Here is a 19,293-nt window from a genome sequence, read left to right as displayed (position 1 = left end):
AGGTGACTCGACACTGCAGGCACTATGTATTGAGATTTAGATGGTGGTTGGAGGTAGTCAACAGGAAACCCTGGACCCGGGTTTCGTGCTACTTGGCACTCGTCAGCAAGGTGTACCTGTAATCTTGAGGGAACTGGTGCTCCTTGGCGGATTCGATCTCGTGTCACCCAGCTTCACAGTCAGAGACGTTACCATTGAGCTATCCGAGCCACGACTGACCTCCTGTAGCCTCCTTTGAGTTGGAACATAAACCTACTCATTTTTATCTAGTCGTCTCGAAATAAATATTGTGTACTTCTAATACTGTGGGCAACTCCAATACGGAATCATCAGTATAGTATGTTGGCACACTGACGAACCAAAACATATAATTGTTTACAATAAATAAATAATAATCTACCACAATGTTTAATCGTCCATTTGACGAGAATTACTGAGAAATTGTTTAACTGATTTATTTAGACCGAATAACGACCAATTTAAACAGTTGACCTGAACGCCATCAAAAATTTTCAAATTCCAAGAACCTTGTATTTATTTGGGTAATAAGAACCTGTTAATCTTCCCGATTATTCATTTGAAACATTAGGAGGCCTATGAGGTTCTGTAATAAACTACGAATCGAGAGATATTAGACAAATTTGGGGACTTCAGAAGGAGCTTTTACTTCGTAACTTTTTCTGTTTTTATGCAAAGATTCACTTTTTCAAAACAAAAAAATATTATTATCTCCGTTGTTTAACTGGCAAGGTATAGTCCCCACTCCAATCCCTCAATCAGTCAGCTACAACGTAGGACCAGGCACATATGTGCATCGGTTCAAGTTGCCATACCTCATTAACACAACAAGATGAACACCAAATTCATAGAACTAGTTAGTTCAGAGGTGGTAATACATAAAAGAAAGATTGCATATAAGGACATAGTACAGGAAGAAAGAATTAGTTTGTAGAAAGAAAGATATGAAGCGACTTTAATCTCATAGTTTAAGGGAAGACAGAGAGTGTATACACCTACGCCATTGTGATCGATTCTGAGCCATGTCACCCAGTCTCCAACCATTGGTTACGATAGTCACACGGACCAATCCCTAAAAGAATGCAAGGAGTTTGGTTACTGCATTAGCCCATAAAAGTTGTATTAATAATTACAATACTCCCTACGTAAACGACTGTCCACAATTAGTCATTTATTAAAGTAGGTAACAGAAATGTTTGTGTATGCTGACGGAAATTAAAGTGTAAGGACTCTTTGTAATGACCAGGTTTGATAATTACTAAATGAATAATGTGAAGAGGTCATGGATGTGGTCAATAACGATAGACCAGGTTGTATAGCGTCTAAGCTGACTAGTAGTCACACGAGGTGCGCAGAAGTGTATACTCAAACGTGAGCTAGTGAGGATGTTTGACAAAGAGCCTTCAACTAAGGGTGTGCATTATATGCATATTTTGAACTCTGATTCGATTTAAGTACGGTTATTTGGTAAACTCTCAACTTCCAACCGAATAACAATAAAACCGGAATTCCAGGATCCAAATAGCTCAATTTTACTTTTACACTGGAAAATACCATAAATAATATTACCGAAAAAATTCATTAGAAATCTTCAATATTTAAATTCCCAAAGTCAAAATGTCAGAGCGAAACTGAAGGTTCAAGATCAAACTTATCAACAAACCAAGTTCAAGCCTTGCGTAGAACAAATACATTGAAATCCAGTAAATAAATGTAATATTCACAATAATGGTTTATAATACGTCAAATACTTTGAGTTTTCCCAACAATAGTATGCCCAGTGAACTAAGAAAGTCAACATCAACGTCGAATACTTAGAAAGTTATTTAGTTCGGGGATTTATTTACCGCTGCACAAGTTGAAATTGTGCCTTTAATAGGTTACGAAGACACATTCTTATAAAATTTTGTATATCAGAAGGAGAATGTACTTATATCCAAATGTAATGGCAACTAAGACCGATGCATATATGTGCCTGGTCCTACGTTGTAGCTGACTGACTGACTAATGACTTGTCAGTTGTGTTAAGATTTTTTTCTTTGTCTATCATCTGACGTAGTATAAGTTGATTGATCTGTCTACTTTTAAGATATATTGTAACTAGAAATTTTAATTATGTCTATTATACTGGATTCAATTAACTATTCTGTGATTAATTTTAAAACTAAAGACCACATTCGTTGTATTGTTTTCAGTTATATCTGTGGGATATCTTGGTACTTCTGTAGGAAAACTTTCAATCAAACAACACAAGCAAGAACACGACGATGGTAGATGAAAACTCATTTGATATAAAATAAAGCTAAAACGATATATGAATACGCATATTCTTATTTGATTCATTTACTGTTAAATGAAAAATCAGATTTGTATAAATTGGATAGATTATTGTGTAGTGACCTACTTTTATCAAGAGAAAGCGATTGGTTTAATGGAAACAATTATTATTATAACCAATTTTACCAGTGTTTGTTTTACTGTACTTTTTTGTTTAACTGTACTAAAGACATTCTTTCTTCCGTTGATTGTGACCTTGCACGGATTCGGTTACGCTCAGTAACCACACTTGTACTCCTTTGGCACGATCTCGGTATTCTTTCGATACCACGAGATCGCCAACAAATACATCTCGACTACAGCCATCAACTTCCTTCTGATATTTGGCCTACGGGGGATCTTATCGGTTAACTGGCACGTAGTCTTCCTGTAGTGATCATAGCCAACCGCGACTCGACGCCACACTACAACTGTTTATTATCAGTTAAGCAATTAGTTACTTTATGAACAGACATTTGTAGTGTCATGAAGTTAAACAACTATAACCAATAGATACAATTAATTTACTGAGTTACATAATTACTCCTAGATAATGTGATTAAATCTCATGGGTAACTGAAAAAAAATTAATTTCGTATGTCACTTGCACTTCAGTTGATTAAATCCTTGCTCACCTTATCACTTTAGATGAAGGTAAAGTTAGATGGTGGTTGGAGGTAGTCAACAGGAAACCCTGGACCCGGGTTTCGTGCTACTTGGCACTCGTCAGCAAGGTGTACCTGTAATCTTGAGGGAACTGGTGTTCCCTGGCGGATTCGATCTCGTGTCACCCAGCTTCAGGGAGCACCAGTTCCCTCAAGATTACGGGTACACCTTGCTGACGAGTGCCAAGTAGCACGAAACCCGGGTCCAGGGTTTCCTGTTGACTACCTCCAACCACCATCTAATCTCAATACATAGTGCCCGCAGTGTCGAGTCACCTAGACTGGTGGCCACATTGCAACATGATCGATAGCATTCGATCTGCACTAATAAGGGCTAGACAAGCATGAGATTGATCACCACCCAGTGATCAATCAATTGTGAAGGTAAAGTTACTTCTGAGAACGCAAATCTTTATTACACTCTATCCCTACCTGAATAATTAATTAATTTCCCATAGTTAGATAACAGGAGATTATGTCGATTGAAGAACTTTTTAATAGGTCTCCTGAGCATCCACAAGGTAGGTGAATTTGTTGTAAAGATATGATGGATATTCTGTGCTTTACAAAGTTGTCGTTATCCATAACACCTTTGTGATCGAACATTCCAAATCCAGTCAAACCAAAAGTCAGGAATGAAAGGATAAAAAGAAATGTTTAAATAATGGTCATTGTGTCGAGATATATGCAACCTAAACTGACTAGCTATTGCAAGAGATGCTCAGCACGGTGTACCCAAACGTGATCTGGTGAAGATGCTTAACCGAGCACCATCAGCTAAGGTATATACAGTAAAAAAAGAAATTAGCATCAATGTTACAGACTTGAAAAAATATTTATTTTGAGGATTTATTTACTATTACAGTTTTGTCAGTAAAAGCTTTAAATTACTAGAAAAACATGACACAAACTAACTTTAGCTAACAGTAGTATTGATATAGAGAGCTAGGCCAACATCCCTGCTAATGACCAAGAACCATACCTCGAATGCAAAGTAATCAGTCAGTTTACACTAGCTCGTTATACAAGCTGCTACTTAATTATTACAATCTTTGAGTGAGACTAGGTCAGTTAATCCTCCAGTAGACTCATGTATGTCCACAAATAGTATTTTATTAAGACAACTTTACAATAAATTACAGTATGTTACCTAGTCTGATTTATCTTTCCCTAGCATTGATAAAAAAAGGACTTGATTAATGATAAAAATTTTGAAAGCATATATAAAAGCTAAGAGTAAAGCAACTAACTCATTTTGTTTTTATTCCCTTTATGAATATGTATCCTTATAAAATATTTATATCAAGATTAAAATGAAAATGATTAGAAGAATAAATAAAAAATCACATCATTTAGTGGAAATTAAGTTTGTTCATGAATAGGAAAACGTTCATAAGTGAAGTAATGTGGTTTCTGAGACTTAATTTACTTGGAAGAGAAAATATAAAATGAACTACCGTTTATGACGGTCTTCTTCTTCAAAATTATTTAGTGGCTAAAAGATCAAGAAAGTATTTGTGAGAAATACATGGACTGCGCAGTATATTCATCTTAATAGTTTTACATTTGCTCAATGTAAGTTTTATAGGCTTGGAATTTTTCGAAAAAAAAAAGAACAAAGTAGACAGGCTACTTGTTCTTGTTGATATTACCAGTAATAAGTTCGCTAACTCTGCCACTGTATTTACCCCGTGACAGATTAGCTAAGCAAATTCTTATGTTCTTAAAACTTTAATAAGAACACTATTTAGTCAAATGATCAGTCACAAGTACTTCATTGTTTAGAGTAATAACTCACGTGAATATGTTAACTAAGGTACACCACGATTTATATACTTCAAGAAGTACACAAACATGAAATTTTTTATACAAGGCTGGATAATAGACTTGTGGTTGATTAGTTTAAATTCATGAACGACCGATAATACAGCAACAATTAATGGGCTGAAAAACGTATAAAAGGGTATATAATATTGTAGTGCAGTGAAGGAGAACACTGGCAGACACAGCTAAGTCTATTTCAACACAAAATTACAGAACATCATAGTAAAATATGAGAACCATGCAGTAAATAATTGATTTGCGAAATTTCAATCAATTAGCTCAGACTTCACTGTTTCTTTGTTTCCACACCAATCATTCACCGTTCTCGTTCTCTTTTCTTCGATCTTATTAACCTTCAGTCACCAGACATTTCAATTTCGACTGATGATACATACTACTCATATCTGTCGACATTAATAGCACACACCACAGTAGTAGTTCTGTGTTGTGTACTGATATGAATTTTTAAGTATTTACACCAGCATTGTTATCATGTATCATGAAAAATCGAGTAGATTTTGATTATTTCATTCAGTTGTTGGTTTGCTTACGTGCTGTATCAAAATTCATATTCAGTGTGTGAGAATTAAAATATAATTCCTGATCACATCTTGTGGTAGCCTTTTATTTTTGTAAATCGATACTGTTGGTTTATCGCTATCTGTTTAAAGGTATAAGAGTGTCTGAAGATTATTTTGTTACACTCGAAGTTAGGAACGCACAAAACCGGAACCAAATTATATATATATATATATTACAGATTCCACTTATGTGAAACGAAATATTAATTTTTATTAATTGATGACTTGGTTACTAAATCGGTCAGTTTTGATCACCACAAATAGTGTGTGAACACTGATAATTCTCATGCATCTGGTTACTTTGACGATTGTACTTGAAATTTCAAATGAACAGCCAATGAGAAGGCTAATCGATGGCAGTCAGAACAGATCTAAAGGACAAGTATATTTTATTGACTAAGAAATGTATCAGTTTCCTAAGGACTGGAGTGGTATATTATATGTGAATGTGTATTTTTACATTTTATTCAGTAGCCCAATACACTCTCGCTCATTTCTGTGTTCTCGCTCAAGTAGTCAGTTGGGGAGTTAGCGCGTAGAATACCATGAATCAGTAAAAGATTTTTAACATCGCCCGTCACAACAAAATTCTGCCGTAATTACATGTTTCAACTTTCTATTTAACTTAGATTCTCTAGCTCAAATAGTTCAACACATGTAAACATATAATTCTGATCACCTTATTTTTTTTTCTTCAATAAATGTACAACAAATACATACTGAATAAATGTTCTCTTATAGTTAGAGAAAGGAATAAAAAAAAGAATAAGGTCATGTGGTATTGTAGTAATTTATTTAACATAAGAATCAGATTATTATTGACATTTAGTTATTCTTCTAAATCATATATAAAGTAACTAACTACCTATTTCATATGCTATCATATTATCTATTACATATGGTATATATCACGCATTTTGATTAAATTATAATCAGTAAGTCAGTAGAATAAAATCAGATACTGTTAATCATTCGTTTACTTCATTTTTAAATCTAAAACTCTGGTCGTATTAATACCGATGATGAGTATTGATAAAGAGATTCTAAATACTTTTTGTACTTGTAAACAACCTTCATTAATCAGTATAAATACAAATCATTATCTAACCTGAGACTTTGTAATTTTTAGTTTAGAATACAACATAGTACCAGATAAACGATCACTAGAGATCAAGGAACACTGAGCGAGTTTTCCCCCTTTAGATCACTGAGTTGATATCCTATGGTATACATTTCTAACTTTAAAAGATTCGCTACATTTCAAGACCGTTTACTTTGGCAATAACTATTTCACCCCTGACACGGTTATTTATGCATGAGATGCTAACCTAACCAAGATTACCATCTTAAAACATTGTTGGAATACTGAACGGTATTTGGATTGTTGGTTCGTACTTCTTTAAAAAAATGTCAAATAAGGAGGCTAAGGTTAATTGTATTTTACGTTTCAGTCAATTAACTTGAACTTAGGGAATAAGCACACAGACAATTAAATACTAGTAATATGAAGAATCACATATTTCATAACTTCACTGCTAAAAGCTATAAAAGTAGGTTTTATATATATATATATATATATATATATATATATATATATATATATATATATATATATATATATATATATCACGTGCCATTCTACTCCAAATATTAGTAAGACATGACATATCCCAACATCATCTACATAAATAAATGAAAAGATTTGTAATGAGCATGAGGTGGTATATTAGCGGATGCTGAACAGATTGTATGCTGTCGCAGGACCTCGCTTTAGATAAGACAGAATTATGAACGGAGTATTGCTAATAATTAAAATATTCACTCAACCAGAGCCGACCATCTTTCACTTATTTCTTTTAATAAGTCCGGTAACTTAGAAATACACGAGTTGTGTGAAATATTATCCAGTTTTTCTTCAAAATAAATCATAGCTGGTGCGATAAGGGCTAAGAAGAGTTTATGCTTATCTGAATCGGACAGTAGAACGATGACATCATGGATTACCATAATAACTTCTTGTATATGTTATTAGTAGCCTCAGCAGAACCGTTATAAAGTTAAAGGTTATTAGTAGATAGATATTTCTAACACTGATGTTATTCTCTAAAACTGAAGATGTTAACAATCACTTTATTTGTAACAAAAAGTCTAAACAAATGCATATTTGAAGCTAGTTCTTACCATCGACTTATATTAAACGCAAATAGTGGAGTTTGGTCTTCTAGGAAATAATTTGAAAAGATACTGGATAGTAATCGATTCTACGTTGCTCTATGGATATGAAAGTAAAAATATTAGTTGACTCCAAATATTTGATAACAGGTGTCTTCGAAGTATTAATCACCCATGACGGGATAATTCGGTAGACAGTGCTGAAATTAGGCATAGAGTACTAGTGAGAAATGAATGATCGACTAATAAGGAACTGAAATTTTGTCAACTGAGGTAGACAGTATTTCTGTTATATATATCTAACCATTGCCCTGATGTGACGGGATGAAAAGTTAAAAGTAGATTCTTTTACTCATTGTGATTTTTGGTCAACTTTACTTCCGTTTTCCATTCAATATAATAATCACGTAGTGTAATCTTTGCTTTGTTTTCGAGTAAGATAATTTATTCAGTATAACATACGATATTCTTGTATTAAACCAACATAAACTATGTTTAGTATGACATTTAGCGTTGATTTTTTATAACTTTAAATATTTTTTCAAATGATTTAATTCTTATTAATCAATATATAAATGAGTGTATTTTCGACTAGGGTCGTCGTGTTTTGGGGCTAATAAACCTTCATTTCTACCAGTCCTTGTGTTCTTACTTTCGCGTCTTGGGAATAGCGGTGGCTCCTCGTTTTTACAAGTATAAGTAATAAGTGACTCCGATATAACAATTGGTGACGCAGTCATAACATGCCCACTTTGAATTTCAGTCCTAGCTGGAGTAGAGTTAGGTTGAAAAATGCTAGAAGCGACCAAACCAAGACACGGCGTTAGTCCATGAAACTATCACTTGAGCAGTGTTGATAGGAGCAGACAATTTGGTTGGGCTCCCTGAGATGACCGCGATCGATAGATAACAAATGGGATAGCTTAGAACTGACCGCAGGGGCTCAGGCGGATTTACGCTCTATTCTGCTCTGAATCTTTAGATTCAGTATTTTTTGAAACATCAGTCGTTTATTAACTACATTCCCAATGTTTTGTTTTTCTTTCTATTTTTTGATTCTAAAGTTATTTAGACACGATAGCTACTCACCTTTGTAATTTGATCTCCGTATGCTGATGCGGTATGAAGCATTGAGCTAACGTTCCTTTGTATTAGGTTCTATATTGATCATGAATGAGACAAATACATTTCGTAAATAATGACACTAAACCCAGTCGCCTTCACTACGCTGTTGATGATTTATATTTCCATTTGCATTTAAGTATATCTTCAGCTTGCATGCTACGTTTAAATAGTATACATGAGTTTTTATAAGTTTTAAAATGACACAAAAGCAGTGGTGATATCTAGTAATTGATATAAACATGCCTAATTCACACAGTTCTTTGCTCACTTTGAAATACAAGATTTGACCAACCATGTAACTATCATAGATATTAATTCAATTCTATTGGTTAACTTCTGCTAAACTGAGTGATTACTAAAACCTTACCAGCATTTCTTTTAATTACACCTTTGTTTGCTTGTCTGTCTATCTACTTGTAATCTCATTTCATTATTCGTCTGACCTATCAACATCCGAGATACTCTGATTACCACATACGTTCAAGTAAACTGAACTTCAATGCAGGCCGGATCTGTCTAATGCAATTTTAGACTTATTTTGTTACATCACCACTGCGTTATTACAATTCAAATACAATCACTGGGATCTATCACACCAGTGTTATTTCACTTCTAATAGTTGTTAGTGCAAATCCCAGTATTGTTTCAAGTCTAACACAATTACAGAAAAGTCTAATACTGTTGATTGAATGCTATCACAACTTTAGCCAAACGTACAGTCAATTCTATTCGGATTCCATTTATTAGTGTACACGATAATAGGTTTAATTACTTAAATATACATTTAGTAGTGCTATTCAAATTCTCATTCAATTTATGTGTAATCGGTCGCTGACCTTAAGAATATGAACATGACGTTGAACTGCCACACAAGGAGCACTAGGCTGATCTTTCTGGTGCCATCATGGCACATAAGTACAAATTTTGTAAGTAGGGGAACTAATGAGAACTAAATCACTAGTAGAAAACAGTATTCATTCTACATTCTGGGCATCTAAAAATACTCTACTATAATTGTGGATGACTGTGTAATCCCCCTAGAAACACAATTTACGTTTGACTATCAAAATTTCAATAAAGTTTTGCATAGTTATGTCCGAAGAAAAAGAATAAAGAATGTATATTATGCTAGCACATAAGATCATAACGCTATTTGTTACAAAGATAGTCATTAATCTACTCTATCTAACTGTATAAAATGTATGTGAACGTCTGCAACCGTGAGCCCTGGTGACACGGATGATACACATTCCACCCAGTATTTTCTGGGTAGTACATCCAGTTACTTAGACTGTGTTACATAATTAACCACGAATAGAGAGTGTGACGCCTTGTTGAATGGACTAAATCATCTGAGAATATTAGGTTTGAAAAAATGAAGAACATCGGATTAATCATATTGAAAAGTTATTCCTATTTTCACTAGCCTTCTACAAATACTTACATTTTGGAACAGTTAGATCGGTTATATTTGTCAATTATGAGAGTTTAATCTCATGATATTGTGAATTTTGTTTAGGAATCAAGTTACCGATTAACGTAAAGCCAACTAAGACTAGTTTTCTCAAAACCTGACTATTAATCAGCATAAATAAAACATGTTAAAACCAATGTATTTAGACATAGTTTGTGGCCCATTTCCGCTGTATTATAGATCCTCATCCTTGATTTTTGTACTCTTCTTCATATCACTCGGTACAGGATTTTTGTTCAGTTGCAACAGCTTATCCATCATATAGACAAATGAAGGACAGCTTTTAATTCACTACAAACACTTAGTAGTAGGCTATATTGAAGTGCCTTAGGTTTTAAAAGTGACAACAGTTTACTTTGAACAGCTGCTACAGTAATTGCAACTAACCTCGCCTGACTTGGTAGCTGTGGCGCGGGGGAGATGCTCGGTTGATAAACAAAAAACGTGTAGGTTGCTGAACAGTTTGTTTTGTGTCATTGTATGACAGTGAATTGTGATCTTTTTGATTAGAAGATACTCGTAGGTTACTGGCATTTGTTCATAGGTGCCTTAGAAGCATTGCTAGAGTGAGCGATGCTGTCAGATGCAGGGTACTAGTTAAGGATAGTGAGTCGGTTGTCGAAGTAGTGATTCTTTATTGACTGAATTGGTTAAGATATATACTAGGTATACCTAACCACCATTTACCGCGATGGGCGATATTCCCTGGTGTGGAAGTAATTTGAAGGAGGGCTAAATCAAGAGGTGGCATCAGTAAATGAAGTCGTTGATTTTCGAACTGAGCTCTGTACGTAGGTGCAGACTGTCTGATTGGGGTCCGCGTGATTATCGAAACCAATGATTGGTGACGTGGTGATATGGTTTAGGATCGGTTGTAATGACACAGGTACATTGGTCCTGTCTTCCCTTAGATCTTTAGTTTCAAAATTCCGCGAATTTATTCATTTCGAATGGTAATATCTGCTTCTACCACGCTGGTATTTTATCGAGACCCTGAACCAATCTACATTAGGTCATTATTGAATGCCAAATTCTTTCCATTAACATTAATACCGTTACTATCTCTACTACTATTGTATTTTTCTTTATGATTTCATTTCACTGTGATGATGTGGTGTGGTAAATTGAGTTTATCCACATGTGTTCCAGGTTCTACTTTGCATATAAGTGACTTACTGACAACAGTAAGCGTAACGTAGTTAGTACGTGATGGTAAACTAAACATCATAAAAGCAAACGAATATAATCAGACAGTTTAGAGTATATTATTTGTTACAGTAAGTTTCTCAATAGTTTATATTCATAGATGAAGGCTCCTGATGATAAGAATTACAACGAAAACTTAAAGTTTGGGGTGAGAACACTGAAATTTCATACTATGGAGGCTCTTAATGCTACTGTCATAACTATGTCGATCGGTTAGGCAAATATATTACAACTCAATGGTTCTGAAACTGTTTTCTTAAATTAAGGTGAAATTAAAATCTATTAAAAAAATAACTACAGCTGATAAAGAAAATAAGTGGGTTGTACTATCAAAAGTTTTTACTTAAATGAGGTATGAATAATGAAAAATATATCATGTAGGACACAGAACACATTTTACATATGGGTAATATTAAATGGGAGATAAATAAAATAAGATATTACAAGAATACTGACTGGGAATATTAAATCTGGAAATAAAGGCACTTACATAAAATATAAACAATCAACTTAACGCACATTAAAGTATATAAAAGTTAACTCTTGGAAGTACAAAATAAATGCAACAGTGGGAATAACTGTGAAAACGAGGAACTAGTGGATCTGATGAAGTGATATATGATACAACGACTTCCTTTGCATATTGCACTAACCAATATACAATTTTAAAAAATGCAATTATGGACTAACTTATCTTTTATCACAAGAAAAATTTGTTGTTTAGTCACTATCCCATGACCAGTTGGAGCTTTCAGGAAAGTTTCCGTAAATACATGAGAATTTGTTTAGTTCACAGTTTTCTTGTTTAGAATAATTAGTTAAAAAAGTGATAGGATTTACAGATTGTACAATATGTGTCCAGTTAGCCAATACAACTGCTGTTGGGGAAAGGTATTGTCCCAGGGTTTGAGCGATTGCAGTTGGTAGAAAATAATTTGGTTTCTGAGAATCGAATAATGCAATTGTTTCGTCCGAACTATTACAAGCTTGAGGGTGATGAAACCATATCCCAGATATCACATGTTTAGTTTGATCCGGTCTACCAGCTAAAACCAACAATGTTGTTAATCTATTTTTATTTATAGAATTCAAGCTTCCATTATAGCTTGAATCATTTACGGATGAGGAAAGTGGATGGTCGTTTGATTTAACACCATCAGGGTTCTGAACGTAAGTTTCTCGAGATAATAATAACTTGTTTTCATCCAATCTATTCAAAATGTGTGTAGCACAAACAAGACCACGAAAACCAAGAATTTTAGGACATAGATTAAACGTTAGCTCAATGTCTTCAGAAGGATGTTGTCTAATGGGATTTAACTCATCGATATCTGACGTCTGAACCGGTTTCCATCGAAGCCATTGGCAGGAAAACGTGTCAAAACAATAGTGTGTAGCCTCTAAATCACGAGAGCAAGTCCCCATAGGAAACAAATAAGTCTTATCTAAAACAGAAATGTGTTAATAAAACGTGACACTTTTAGAGCTACTTATAGCATATCATAGATGAAAAAATCGGAGGAAACCAGTAGGATTGGGTAGTCCTTCTAAACCTTAGTGTCTAGAATCATACAGAGAGATGATTGGATGTCCCTGTTTCATCAGAGATCTCTTTTTTGAGCTTTCAGAATGCTACCAAACTTCAATGATATGTTTCTTCAACAGACAATTTGAGTAAAGTGACTGACTGTAAAGTACGGACTATTGGCTTGAAACAGGTGAGATAAAAGTCCAATATTCGGATGGCGAAAATAGGTATAACAAATCCCCAATTTGAGCGAAAATTAGTTTGCCCCATGAAAATCGATTTTTCTTCTACATGTTTTACACTATCTGTAACAGACATAACAAAAGCTAATATCCGATATAAGACTGGTAGAAGTATAACCTGATATTTATCACATCCATAAAAGACTATTTTGAAGATCAGTGCATTATTAAAAGTAATGGAACATTCCATTTGGTAAACCTTTCCAAAAAGAACTGTCAGATCCTTGACCAATAATCTTGCCCCTGTCTTTGGTAAGAGGTTTAGAGATTTTGGACTGTAGAAGATGGAGTCGCATCTGAATATCCTCTTTTTGAAGTAGATTGGTAGTAACTGGTCGAGGTGGGGGAAGTATGGTCAAAATTGATAAGACGGTTGCCCGATGTTTAAAGTTGCCCTGCATACTGTTAAGCAGAAAACCGTCCACCACATATTTTTTATCAAACACCAAGCCATTTGTAACCAGTGATTCAGATGGACTGTAACAGGTACCAGAAGTTACCAAACCCAACCAATGAGTTCAACCTGGCAGGATTCTATGATAAGATCTTAAGGTTTTCGAGTAAGAACCCATTCACTAACTTTTCCCTAAATAAACAATAAATGGTTTCAGTACTATGCGGTGTATATCGTCAGTTTACGACTTACCAGTAAAACAAGTAATTTATGTAACATATGAGTATATGGAGATTATTATCTGATCTCATATGATCTATTCAGTAGAAGCTTTCAAAACTTGAAATGAACGTGCATGATCATGCAAGTATCACACACCAGCAAAACTAATGTTGAAGGTCGATAACAACACAACAGAAAGGAAGACAAACATCCTTCGGGTGTTTTTGAATGTATTTCTTAGTAGAGAGAAAATTTTTATTTATCAGTATTTTTAAAACATACTGGTACTAGGTGAGGGGAATCTAGGCAAACGATCACAAATGAACAGAAATAATACTTAATAATAAACAAAGAACTTACCACTAAAGTTACCTTGCAGAGAGCAACTGATAGCCAGCAAACGGTACATTCTGATGAGGAAAGGTGGATTAGGTAGATTCTCTACAAATAGTGCGTCTCCATCAGGTCGCGGACGAAATCGAAAGAACTGTGACCGAAGTGCTGAAGTTTGATGAAGCCCGTGACGTGGGTGTCTGGAGTTATTCGACGAAACTGTCTCAATATTAGCGTATACCCAGTCGTCAGGTGGGATAGAATTTAACTGTTCGATTGGTGTAAATAACATCACTCCATTCTGGTTCCTAGACAAACAATAAGGTTCCATCCCATACCAGTTCCAAGTGCTCAGATCAAATCGAAATGCACACAACCATGCGACCTCTTGTATACAAGAAAGATAATACATGTAAAGACCACTGGACAACGTAGTTACACCGATTCGTCTAGATCGGAAGCAGAAAGAATTGATAGTACCATTTCTGTTGTTCGTGGGAGAAAGAAGCAAACGAGGGATGAGTTTTGCACGACAAGAAGCCAAACACCAAGCAAAGCCATTTAAAGTTGCATTATTTGGATCAAAACACATAACAAACAAATTACTTTGATAAGAACCGGATCCGTACGTTACTGGACAGAAGTAAATGCGATGATCTATGTCACCAACACCAGAGGAGTCCAGATCAAGTTCCCGCAGACAATTATCAGGTATGGGGTAGTTATGATAAGCTCCATTGTGAAGATTGAAAAGCCAAAATTCTAATGAGTTGCTAGAACGACTTGGAGCTAACCCAAGTAAACACAGAGATTCGGCTCTAGGCTTTACTAGCAAAAGCTGGAGTTGAGAAGCTAACGGAGACTTGCAAAAGATTCCCCCATTTGGAATACTTTTAAAAAATACCTCCATATCTGCACATGTCAGCTTTCCAAACCACTTCAACTCAGAATGTTGGTTGCGCCAATAATCTAATAACTTTTCTTGACCGTCTAGTGAAAGAAGGCCGGGACGAACGCATTGCAAAAAGCATTGAACGGTATTTTCTGTATAAAACTCAGTTGGTTTCAATATCTGTAACCAGCTAAGAACAATATTTAAAATTATGTCTTCGTCTGGTATGCATATGACACTTTTCGACAAATAGCTTATAGCCAAATTAATAAGAAGATGCTGTAAGTTTGAATCTGAAAGACATGGTCTGAGGATAAAATGAGGGTATTTTATGGTGTATTCAGAAAAAAGTTTGTTAACACAACCATTTTCACAGTGGGACACTTTCGCAAACTCTTTTAATATTATTGAGAATATATTGCAGCTATGTGATTCATGAAGTTGAATGGATTTAGGTTGAAATAACTCGTTCATGATATGAGATATTCTCTGCATACAAGTTTGAATAAGTTTGGGCATTTGAAAGTAATCTGCTGCATCAGCCAAATCCAAAGCTTCTAAAATTTTCAGCGTTTCTGGACAAGAGTTATTTAATCCACTGCTATGGTTGTTTAAAGCATCATCTTGAATAGTTAATTCAGGTCGCAGAAACTGAACAACCATAGCTAACTGGTGAGCAGTGAAATTAGGAAAACTGAACTGGCTGGTTTGGCTTTCAGTCATCCCGCTCTCAAAAGCAGCATAAAAATACAGACTAGATTTAGTTAGTACATCACGAGGTACCTGAAATGAACAGAAAACTAATTATTGAATGACCGATGGGATGGAACTGATTTAAAGAGTGCAACTAACTTAAAAGAGTAGTCTGTTTATGTACAACATTCGACAGCTCATATTGAACCGGCACTAAACTTAATCTCAATCATCTAACCCCAGAAGCAACTATTAAACTGTGACTTAATGTTTACAGTTAGTAAAACAGGAATCAGTTCGGTGAAATCTAGCTACTCATCATTTTCTTATAAGTAAAGCTATATGAGTAGACGTTTGCTACTTATGAGAACGTACACCGCTTTTCACAGATAAATACACCGTTTAAATTAAGTTATAGACAATTTTAAAAAACACGAAATATTTTATGCAAAAATTCCACTCTAACGTTATAAACGTTTTGTAACACATGGTAAACAGTCCGATAACTACACAGATAATGCATTTACGCTTATTATCGCATGAAAGTTTGGAAAGATTTCATACTCAGTGTAAGGATGATATTTGGTGGTATACATTACTTCTAATTTCGCTCAACGCATCAACAACCTTAACATGAAATAACGTATCTTCTAGGGAGTGTTAGGGTAGTATTAGATTAATTTTAAATTCTACTTTCAAGTATTAGAGTGCTTGAAGCATGAGTTACAATACCACTATATCTACCGTGTTCTACTATATAGGGCGGAAACGTGGAGAACTACGAAAACCATCACCCACAAGATACAAGTGTTTATTAACAGTTGTCTACGCAAAATACTTCAGGTTTGTTGGCTAGACACTATCAGTAACAACCTACTGTGGGAGAGAAAGAACCAGATTTCAGTCGAGGAAAAAATCGGGAAGAAGCGCTGGAAGTGGATAGGATACATATTGAAGAAAGCACCCAACTGCGTCACAAGACGAGTCCTCACTTGGAATTCTCAAGGCCAAAGGGCAAGAGGAAAACCAAAGAGCGCATTACGCCGAGAAATGGAAACAGACATAGGAAGAATGAACAAAAATCGCATAGACCTAGAAAGAAAGGCCCAGGATAGAGTGGGTTGGAGAATGCTGGTCGGCGGCCTATGCTCCATTGGGAGTAACAAGCGCAAGTAAGTACCATGGTCCAGAGTAATGACCAGATGATAGCTGGTTTTTGACAGACTGTATGAGTCATATTCAAGTACAACTCAACTAGAACTTAGAAATAAATGAGCTACATTCTTACCCACAATCCATAAAATTAGGAACGACGTTAGTCTGCTCAACGAAAGGACTCCATTTCATCACAATGTTAATTGAAAGATATTTATCACCAGTATGTTTGGGGCAAAACGAAATTCGATAACCAGCAATAGACTGGACTACCTTTTAACCAGCCATCACCTGACTTCTTCCGCAAATCACTTAACCCTGTCTCATCCGGATGATATTTGTAGTACTTCAACTCATCTCAATGCCTGGATAATTGTTGGCCCATAATTAGCTGTCTGATTTTTAATTAAAAAAGATTTGCAGGATTTATTCAAACAGCCATATAATTGAGTGAGTACATTTACATCAATGGCTACATACATCGACATTGAACGCTTACTTAAAAGTGAGTTTAAGTATAATCAGTTCGGGCATTAACTGATTAGTCTTTGAAATTGGCAAACGATCCTTCAAGGCATTTTATGATAGCACAAAAAAGCTAGGCGAAGATCAAGGATTAACAAGAAGCAAACAGATGGGATACAGAATGATTCTAGGTAGTAGATCCAAGACGGTATCAACGTCATAATAAATAAATTTTCGGTCATAAAACACCAACAAAAACGGCCACCGACTATTTCACAAGGATGGCGATTATGGCTTATATAAATCGCAATTGTAAGCCTACATGTATGCCTGCAAACTAAACTATTCATATCCAAATACAATGGGGTTACTGAAATTTATTCGTGAAAATTGAGCAAAATAGACAACTTACTAGAAAACTTTGATTTTCGGCTATTAATGTTATCATGCCACTTGCCATTTTTCAACTCAATATCAACTGATATTGATATGACACAATTATAAGTGTGGTATGCAACGCGACCAGATGGCAACAAACGCCTACAGTAAATCTTCCAATGGGATTTGAGTATCTGGAATCTTGTTTGAAGCCTGAAAGTATGTAAGGAAATTGTATAGAGTAGCGTATGAAAAGTAATCTGGTCAAGAAAAAAATAGCAGTGAAAGGACGACTCGGTAGGTACACATGATGCACGTGTTCATTAGTCAAAGTAATCAAAAAAATCACCAGTATTGCGAAAGTGAGATTAAAAGGATCTGACAATCGAAATTGCAGGTTAGTAAAGTAGGTTTCTTAACATGTTACACAAACAACTTGTGAGTGAAATTACGCATATGTCAAACAGTGCGCGTTTATTCATACCCTACAACCTCTATCTTTAGTCTGTCTAAGAGCATAAAAGAACAACTTTAAGTGGTTTTAAACAGAGCCTTAAGGAAAAAAGACCTTTGCCTAATTTTCTGACGCAAATTCAATTGTGTTTGTTCTTCATTGACCTTATGAAGAGCGCCTCTAATCACTTAACTTTTACCCATTAGAGTATAGGCGTCTTAGAGGTGGCCTTCTAAAGGCTAACAGTATCCTTAACACTTCTGGACATCCCCTTAAGCACTTCTTGAGCTTAGTCCTAATACAAATCTAAGGGGTAACACCAAGAAATTGGAGATACAACAGCAGAAATGACTGTGGACACAACTTCTACTCCATGAGAGTTGTCAAACGCTGGAATTCCCTGCCAACTGAACTAGTCCAAGCAACGTCCCATGAGTCCTTTAAGAGGAAACTTGGCCTATTCTTAAGGACCAAGGATAACATCTTACGATGATTTACCAATTTCTTTTCTTTTTTCTCCTCTATTATCGTTAATATACCTATGTTCCTGCCTGGGAGTATTGGTGATCCACTGCTACTAGGACCGGAAGCCCGTTAAGCAAAAGCTTCTTCTATCCCATCCACAACCATTTGAACCACATTCAAAATTTTCAGATGTGTATTGATGACATAAAGCCTATGGTCTGTTTCAGTCATTTTCTAGCTTCTGAGGGTGTCTCATATTCTATTGGATGAGTCAGCTGAAATTGCCATCACTACGTCTTCGAGCGAGAGGTTCCAATAATTGGTGACGAGGTGTGGAAACGATGTGCCACAAGTACTTTATCCGTTCACGGCCTTTCTACTCGCAAGTAATGTCCTCTGAGATTTTGTGACCAAGTAGAAATAAAAGAGAGAATATATCACATGCAAAACCACTTCTTCGTGCCCCGCGAATCAGAATCAGATCACCTATTAATCTGCGGTTGAACAGAGTTGAGGGGTCTGGCTTCCCAAGCCGCTCTTTGTATAGTAAACTCCAGAGTTCTGGAATTACACGAGTATTTGCACTCTGTACTTTTTCTATTGCATGTTGCCGGACCATTGACAGTAAGGTCGTGTTTGACTAAGCTCAAGGTCACGGCGTGGTTCAGTTTGTGACTGTTAACCTTCTGAC

General features: G+C 35.4%; 1 protein-coding gene across 1 annotated transcript; it reads right to left on the bottom strand.

The window, feature by feature from the left end:
- Positions 1-4,230: 4,230 nt before the first annotated feature.
- On the bottom strand, positions 4,231-18,172 carry MS3_00009330 (uncharacterized protein). The gene is made up of 4 exons (XM_012945773.3): positions 17,718-18,172; positions 14,128-15,775; positions 8,666-12,826; positions 4,231-4,943 (listed from the first exon to the last, which is right to left on the bottom strand). The coding sequence occupies exons 1-3, from the start codon at positions 17,763-17,765 to the stop codon at positions 12,102-12,104; spliced, it is 2,421 nt and encodes an 806-aa protein (XP_012801227.2). The 5' UTR covers positions 17,766-18,172; the 3' UTR covers positions 4,231-4,943; positions 8,666-12,101.
- Positions 18,173-19,293: the final 1,121 nt, after the last annotated feature.

Source organism: Schistosoma haematobium, chromosome 1 (genome assembly GCF_000699445.3).
Source record: "Schistosoma haematobium chromosome 1, whole genome shotgun sequence".
Classification (NCBI taxonomy): domain Eukaryota; kingdom Metazoa; phylum Platyhelminthes; class Trematoda; order Strigeidida; family Schistosomatidae; genus Schistosoma; species Schistosoma haematobium.
Note: the sequence above shows the minus strand (reverse complement) of the source record. Positions and strands in the feature narration are given on the sequence as shown.

Bases quoted from the DNA above. Each gene is read 5' to 3' on its own strand.
- MS3_00009330 (XM_012945773.3), bottom strand. From the start codon at position 17,765: ATGGCAAGTGGCATGATAACATTAATAGCCGAAAATCAAAGTTTTCTA. The intron at 15,776-17,717 runs GTAAGTTGTCTA...TGTTCATTTCAG, and splicing joins CCGAAAATCAAAGTTTTCTA to GTACCTCGTGATGTACTAAC. The intron at 12,827-14,127 runs GTAAGTTCTTTG...TTTCTGTTTTAG, and splicing joins TCTGCAAGGTAACTTTAGTG to ATAAGACTTATTTGTTTCCT.